The 8,893-nt window shown below is 33.9% G+C and overlaps 1 protein-coding gene across 1 annotated transcript; it reads right to left on the bottom strand.

The window, feature by feature from the left end:
• Positions 1–6,057: 6,057 nt before the first annotated feature.
• On the bottom strand, positions 6,058–7,168 carry TRIADDRAFT_32825 (uncharacterized protein; the record flags this gene model as incomplete). The annotated part of the gene is made up of 3 exons (XM_002117590.1): positions 6,058–6,246; positions 6,645–6,791; positions 7,082–7,168. Coding segments are annotated over 3 exons (423 nt in total), but the record flags the coding sequence as incomplete, so codon positions are not given.
• Between the last annotated feature and the right edge of the window lie 1,725 nt (positions 7,169–8,893).

Here is an 8,893-nt window from a genome sequence, read left to right as displayed (position 1 = left end):
TCACTCTTCCGTGAAATTCTATCTATTCTTACAGGAAAGATTCTAATATACTGGATAAAATGGCTAGCTTACATACTAATAAACAGCGACTAAAACAGATATACGAACATGAAGGTGTCGATTTGTAAATTGGAACCTTACCTAGTAGCACCTTGTATCAATACTTCAATATTCAATTGCCTTGTCAGTGGAAGTATTTATCTCACTAAGATGATGAACCAGAGTAAGGAGATTATTTAAGAGTGGAATAAATGCAAAATGAATTGATATCACGATTTAATTTGTCTTTCCAAGCGCTCTATAACACAGCGATGAGCCATAAGGAAATTAAGTGATTTAGAGCGTCAGAACTAAACAAGATCTATTCTTTGTGAACAATAGGCGCTGGTGGTGTTGGTTATCACGTGATCGTTGTTATTGTACCATAATGAATGATTGTCTCTTTGATACGATGGCACTTATAAAATCGTCTCTTGCTTGACTCATCTATAGTATCGTATAGGCTTTTCCAGCCTTCAAGAGACTCAATACTGTCGGCCGCCATACTCTATTAAGTCAGTCTTCTTCTTCACTAGTCCATCCATTACAAATGGATGGGAGACTTTATTGATGAGAAGATGTTCATTACTAGCTATAGAAATCGTTTGGCTTGGTAGGAGAACAATAACTTGTCCCAATTTTTTATACTCTTTCTATACTTGAGTAGTATTTTTCTTTTCCATCTTTTATATCACTTATAGGAGGTGATGGATGTTTTACCATTAGAGTCGACTAGCGGCGATGAAAAATCAAATTCTGTTATGATTCGTTTAGGTCTAGGATTAGGGGGATACAGCAGCCTGGACTGCAATGGCTTTCATAGGAAATAGTTGGAAGGAGGATACTGGAAGAATCTCCTTGTACTTTTATTATGATTGCATCCTTTATAAGAGTATGGTAAATAACGTATTTGTTATCAAGTAGCTAGAAATGGATGAGAAGAGAGTCTTCATCGATTTCTGCTTCAACTCGGATGATATTCAACTACAGATGTTGAAATATTTCCAGCTAAGCTGGGGTTTGATAGAGACAATCGTAAAGGATAGAACAACTATTCTATGATGGAGCATCGATGTCTTAATCAATTTTTTTTTATTTCGAAGGAGTAGTTAGAAATAGATGAAAAGAGAGTCTTGATCTATTTCTGCTTCAACTCGGATGATATTCAACTACAGATGTTGAAATATTTCCAGCTAAGTTGTGGTTTGATAGAGACAGTCGTAAAGGATAGAACGACTATTCTATGATGGAGTATCGATGTCTCAATTAATTTTTGGGGATTCGAAGGAGTAGTTAGAAATAGATGAAAAGAGAGTCTTGATCGATTTCTGCTTCAACTCGGATGATATTCAACTACAGATGTTGAAATATTTCCAGCTAAGCTGGGGTTTGATAGAGACAATCGTAAAGGATAGAACAACTATTCTATGATGGAGCATCGATGTCTCAATCAATTTTTTTTTATTTCGAAGGAGCAGTTAGAAATAGATGAAAAGAGAGTCTTGATCTATTTCTGCTTCAACTCGGATGATGTAAAACTAGTGATGTTGAGATATTTCCAGCTAAGTTATGGTTTGATAAGTGCCTAGATAGATATAGTAGTGAAGGATATTACGTCTGTTCTAGGGTGAACAACCGATGCCTTAATCAATTTTTTTTTGATTCGACGGAGCAGTTAGAAATAGATGAAAAGAGAGTCTTGATCTATTTCTGGTTGAACTAGGAGGAAGGAAATGAGTAATGTTGAGATATTTCCACCTAAGCTATGATTGGATAGATACAGTAGTAAAGTGTATTACAACTATAGATGAAGCATTGATATCTTCATCAGTTTTTTTATTCGTGTATCATGGATGAAAAGCTAGTCTTTAATATTTTGATCTCCAGTGTTGAGCAGTACGTTTTCAATATCGTCATTGATTCTTATAAGATAGGCTAATCTAGTCCCATGCAAAACTATCAAGCTATTTTGAATTCGTTTCATCATGGTAGTATACTATGTCAAGTTCTATATCGAACATGGAAATCGTGTCAGTTGTTGAATAGTTTATTTAAATAAATGGTAAAATGGGTAGTAGACTAGTGGTAGCCCATGATGCAGTGATCATTATAATTCAAGTAGCTAATACCATGTCCTCAGATAGATCAGTAATGCAATGATAAAATTGCTCGTACTATTTTATTTTTTATCATGCCTATAAATCGATCTGCTTCTGTCTTCAATCTGCAATTTAGTAAACTGTAGCATAATGAAACTAATTCAAAATAGATTTATAGTTTACATTAGACTAGCTAGACGAGTATTGAAATGATAAAATTGGTAGCGCAATTTTTGTCATGCATATACACTATACAGTACATGAATGCGATGACAAAGAATCGAAAAAATTATTTCCTGATGACGTGTTGAAGTATAAAGCCGAGATAAAATTTTTACATTCTATTTAAAATCTTTCAGTACCATCTCCAGTATACTGACAAAGTTGTAAGGGAAATTTATAACTGAGAACTTTCCTCAGCAGCAGAAAAAAAAAATAGATGAAATAGGATGGTGTATTAAAGCTAGTCAATAACAATATTGTTCCCTGTATTTTTTAAACTACCTTTGATGAATGGTACACGGGTAATTTTAAAATGTTAGACTTCAACATCTACTACAACATGGATTGAGATTCTCCAATAAAAGAATCATTTCTACCAAAACGAAATTCATTTACTTAGGCAAAATGTGACCCTTATGATCGAATTGGATTTTTTTTAATCCATAACAAGCTTTTAAAACTTATTTCTACCCTTATAATAGCATCACATAGTGTCCAATCATTTTGAAAAAGTTATCCTCAAATTAATACTTAATATGATGTTGGTACTTATTCAAAGACTTCCCATTGAGAATGAATTTATAAGTCCGGTAATTGCGAAATGTAAATCATATTTCATAATTCTGTTATTTGTGGCCCATTTTTACAGTATGAATAAACTTTTCTCTGCAATAGAGCTTTAACGTCAAATTTCATTAAGATATCAGCCAATAAAATATCATTGCTTTAAATTTATTACCGTAACTACCCAAATGCATGATACTGAATTAATATGTAAGCGAAAAATTTATAATCTCAATTCCATTTAGCTGTAGCAGCATATCTACTGTTATGAAAAAAAATTGAAGAAATTGCTAGATATTACACTTTATCGCATCAAGAATAGCAATTTGTCAGTCAAGTAATCGATTTAGACATGCTAGAAGAAATTCTTTAATAATGTATCGCTTTATTACTCTACTTAAAGCGGATTGATTTTGATCGTCATTGCGGAAGCTTCTTCGGATATCGAAAGTATTGCAAAGTTCTCTTTTGCGACAGTACTGGGTAGTCTCGAACAGTTCATGTCATGATCATTAAGATATGCACGTCTAATGAGTATAGGAAAATTATTTAGCAACGGATTTACTAACCTTGTTAGCCAACTTACTGATAATCAGCAATAAAATTAAATACGTAAAGGTGAGGTATTCAATATTTTACTGAACGGAATATTTTCGCTCTTCAATTTTGTTTAGCTGCTATCTTGTTCAAGTATTTCTTTCACCTGCCGTATTGAATGCTAAAGCAACTATAGTAAAATCATCTAGCTTAGTGTACTCTATCTTGTAGGCTTTCCAGCTGTTGGCGATAGCTAGCCTATCAATCATACTTTGCCAATATAATAAATTTTCAGTATAAATAATTAATCAAACAATTATTCCAATCCTTTTGAACTGCGAACAATACACTGATTGGCAATTGATCTATAAGAGTAAGCAGATATAGACAATAAACGCGCAGATACTCTTATGGATAGTGTATAATATCAGAAATTAAAATGCAAATTACGCTGATGTATGGAAATATTCTCAAGCTTTTCAACCCCATTCGCAACTGTGTTCCTACTAATATTAAGTTTTTTTTTCTTTTACAATGGCTAACGTTTTAAAAAGTATCTACTACTAACGTAACCCGTCTAAGTAGACATTGATCAACATACTATTGTTGCATTGCCTTCAATCATGAAAGGATCTACTAGATAGTACAAGATATTATAACCATTATATTTTAACATTGGAGGTCTACTTCGTCTACCTATGAAACAGTAGGCAGATATTCTTTTGTAATTTTGTCCCTTAATTTTTGACCGCTTATTTACGCGAATCAGTCCCATACTTGTCAATGACTACATACACAGCATATACTGTACAAATTTGTATTGGTTCGACTAATTCTTGATGGCGATAAAATGGATAGTTGTAATTAAATAATAGAACCAGCAAATTCTTGCATCTTGATATCTAGTTTCAATTCGAGAGTCGTGCAAACAGTGATGTACTTATGACATATTTAGTAAGATCGTTATAAAAGCAATAAGCCCGTTAATGACAGGAACCCTGTTATGATTACAGCTTCGATTGATTTATTTAAAATACTTCATATTAATAATATGGAATTAGAAATATCTAGTATCTCCGTGTAATTGCGATCTCAGGCCAAAGCGTTTTGCGAATACTGCATATTAGTTATTACTTGCGATAGTAGATGCACTGCACATGAAAGGTAACTCAGCCATGCTCAAGAGATAGTAAGCTAGAGCAATGCATTCCTTCTTTAATAACAAAGCTGCTTTCGATAGATGTACAGCATGTCTCTTATTGCACACTGTTATATGATTTTGTGTACAGTATCAGCTCATATAATATCAGCACTGTTAGAATAATTTATGATCTTATAAATACTACTGGTGGTGAACATTAGATTTCACTATTGTCATTTCCAGTAAATATCTAATTAAAATCATTCACTTAGTATTCGGCTTATGAATGAGCTTTCGTCATTTCATACATTCAGCATTCATTATTTTGCAGTTTATGATGCTATCATTCATATTCTTTCTATTGTGAATTAGTCTGCAAAATTATCTAATTATGTATTACGTATAGTATAAAATGATAGTGAATTATAATTATCGAATCGATATGAAAGTCCATATTTACTAACTAAATTTAGTCAATTCATCAATTGCTACGTAGGATCCTACACAGTGTTAGTTCATACGAGTGTGGTAGATTTGGAAAATTGAGTCTCGTTGCATATTTAGGACGTAATTTATTTGTTAATTTATTAATCATGAATAACTTTATCGACGTAAACAATGTTACATACATATAGGTTAGAGATGGTGGTTAACTACATTCTAGGACTCAAGTTTAATAATACATTACAAAATAGTTGATCATGATGTATCATCAAAGATCAAGTACTGTTCGGCATCTGATGTCTTGCCAGGGTTATGAAATACTTAAGACGAATACGTAGATTTGAAATGATCGTCATCAATAGTGGAATAAATGTGACCTTCTTTGCTTAAAAATTCAGTAGCATTTCTGAAATAAAATCAAAACCAGAGTTATTCATTGAGATGATGCAACCTTACGCTTTAAATTGTTTATAGATTACATCCTTTTCCTTGGACAGGTATAAAATTGCTAAATTCTAAGATACTGATTCACAAATTTAACAAGTTATGTATCACTTTGCACGTACTGACCTGATTTCATTTTCAGAAATGCCGCGCAATCTTTGAGAAATTTCTCTGATAGAATGACCTTGGTCTGCATTTGAAGCGCTAATACAGCTGTAAACCTGTTTTGACAACCATGTCAATAACAGTTATTGAACTAATTTTTAAATTATTGTATAATTGAAAGTATACAGTACGCTTGCATAACATCTAAATTGCTGCTATAAGAAACGACATCAATAGATATAATTCCTACAATCAAATCATATGTTACAGTCAAACAATTGACCTGCTGCTGTAGCCCGGATAAACTCTTGATTTCATTCCCTCCAGCGAAATCTGTTTGTATTACGTTACTGGTGTTCTTATGTTCGGTCGTAGGCTGCAAATAAGTTGTTCAACATATTAAAGATAAATAGTAATCTTTTATATACAGGCAGGCTTAACATTTACATTCAATGTATTAAATCAATTTGCAGTAGTGATAAAGATTCGTACTATAGCGGGGCCCTTAGTTTGCAACAAATGTGAATGTATAACTTCTAAGATATGATACGTTATTTCGTTGCAGTCTTCGATTGGCTGAATATTTATTGCCATGACATATCGGACTCCTTGCAAAGCACGTAAATGACCAACTACTCTAACATATGTATCCTCTCTGTAGGTAACAATCAGAATTAAAGCAAAGATAAGTATACATTGATTTCATTGAAATATATAACTCCTTCCGATGAAAATTTTCTGTGGTAGTTTACTTAGAGCTATAAGTGGACAGACCTGCAATCAGATTTTCGATTACGATCGTTTGCGGTCTCCTACGAAAATGTATAAAAAAAAACGGTAAAGCCTATGTTATATTTGATAGATTCCGATTTAATTCGAGAATTTTAAGATGTGTTTTTCCCTAAGCTATACTGGTTAGAGCATTCAGACTATATCGTTCGAATAGTTGCATATTCATGCTGGCAACTAGGCTACTTATAGATACGATAATTTGCCTCATCTAAATACTTAGATATGCTATTAGACTAATGTCCACTTGTATACTATACATCCGCAAGTGTAGAGTACATATTGCAGCTTACCTCAGAGTCTACCCATCGACGTACAGATATTGGTGATTTGGTCATATCGTCAACTGCATATTGAGTATAAGCTGCCGATTCTGTAACAGATCTTATCACGCCAACAAAGGTAATCTAATCATGTTGAACAATTCAGGATTTTTATATTTGAAGCTATATATTGATTAGCATATAGGTAGTAAATAATGCTATACCTATTATGGAATCCTATACACAAATACTATACAAAAAAAATTTCTATTCTTTCGAACTAGCTAGCACACTTGATGACTTTTTTAGTTCTTATGAACATCCAGGCATAGATTGCTCATGCCGTTGGATTTTATGCAATTGCTTTAATAGTAGTGATCAATCTCACGCCTGGAATTTTGTTCTACATAGAATTGATAAAGTTATCAATCTACCTGATAAACTTCTCGTCCAGAAATTTGATAAGTGTCACCTTGATCTTCTGTAGCTTTTAACAATTGGGCAACGGTAACAGGTATCAACGAATGAGTTCTTGTTCGTATTCTAACAGTGTACCATGGACAGATAAGTTGAAATATCCAAATCAAGAAAAAAATGTGCAATATAAAATGTTACTATTGTCAGTAGTGATTTTTATGATATCTTGTGATAACCATGGTATCATCAAGAATGAACACCAGGCATAATTTGAATTTATGTCTACACACTCTAGTACATCAAAACAATACCTTTTTATCTTGTGATCCAGAAATTGGAGTACCGGAACCAGAAGTACCCCTAGGTTGATCCTGAATGAAACCGCCGCCACCACCACTAATTCCACCACCGAAATTACTTCCGCCACCTACATCCATGGACTGTAAAGGCAGTATACGGTCATTTCATATGGAAATTAAATAGTAAGCAATTTAGCTGCGATTATACAGCAATTACTGAGATTTTCAAACGATGATGGATTTTGATCCGTGCAGATCGTTTCAATTACAGCTCATTCCATCTACCATTCGATCGCCTTTGCTAACTAATCACACACTGTGGCAACATAAGGATATCATACAGTGCACATGATTAGAATCATTACCATTTCTAAGTGACTACAGTATTGCTTCATTGCGTTGTTGTCGCAAAGATTTTAAACAGCAGCTACTATGCAATATGCATGATTTTGTTCCTTATACACATACTGTATACTGTCATTCCTTCATTCTAGCAGGTACAACGCTACTGTACTGTCTACGAGTGTGTATCAGCATATTGGTAGACGCGCATACACTTATTTTACTTGGCTCTATCAGCAGTATTCTGCGTAGTATGATGGACTACAGCACAAGATAGTAATAGAGTCACGAATACTGATCAATCTTTCAATTCTATGATTGTTCGATCAATGTGTATTACTAGTTACAATCTCAATTTATGGAGTGCATCCATCCCCTCAGGTACGGCCTATACAATAACCAGGACTTGACAAAAGCGGTTACAGTAATCGCTTTTCGCCATGTCTGGCACCCAAGTATCTCCAAAATGCAGTAAATCATCCTGAATTCAATTAGCGTATAACATCAAGTTATTTCAATAGATCAAAATATTAGCGTAACATGTGGATCTACTCGTAGTGAGCACAATGAGTTCATAGCAAATGGTATGGAGAAGTTGTTGTCGCTCCTGTGTGCAATGCTATTACCATGATAGAGGTGCTATGACGAAATGAAGAACTTCAAGTGTGGACTGTGCGGTAATTGCACTTAAATTGAGGCTGATGTAATCATCACCGAGATAGAAAATATCCTCTCGATATCACAAGCTCTACAATGACATGATCATCATGGATGGCAAAAGATATTATCCACCTATACGTTCCTTGATAGACATTGACTTACCTGATAGTTATTGAAGTTATTATTACTATCTAAAATAGAAAAAGAAGAAATAGAGGAACGTTGTTAAAATTCAATACAAATGCCTCTCCTCCATGATGTGCGTACGCAGGCAGTGTCTATCTCATTCGGGCCATCCGCAATTGCATCAGTCAACGTTGAATATACTGCAAATGATGATTTGGGGTATCATGACCATTCTGATTCCCATCTTGGATCCATTGCCCGAATGATCAACACACTGCCTGTGGCCACATCAAGATACGTTGATCATGCTGTCGGCTAGCTTTACTCTACATTTGCTTGACTTCAAGCCTAATTCTCCTTACAGTTATTATTCCACATGTTTTCTTCCTCTGTCTTTGATAT

This window comes from Trichoplax adhaerens, genomic scaffold, assembly GCF_000150275.1.
Source record: "Trichoplax adhaerens TRIADscaffold_26 genomic scaffold, whole genome shotgun sequence".
Lineage (NCBI taxonomy): Eukaryota > Metazoa > Placozoa > Uniplacotomia > Trichoplacea > Trichoplacidae > Trichoplax > Trichoplax adhaerens.
Note: the sequence above shows the minus strand (reverse complement) of the source record. Positions and strands in the feature narration are given on the sequence as shown.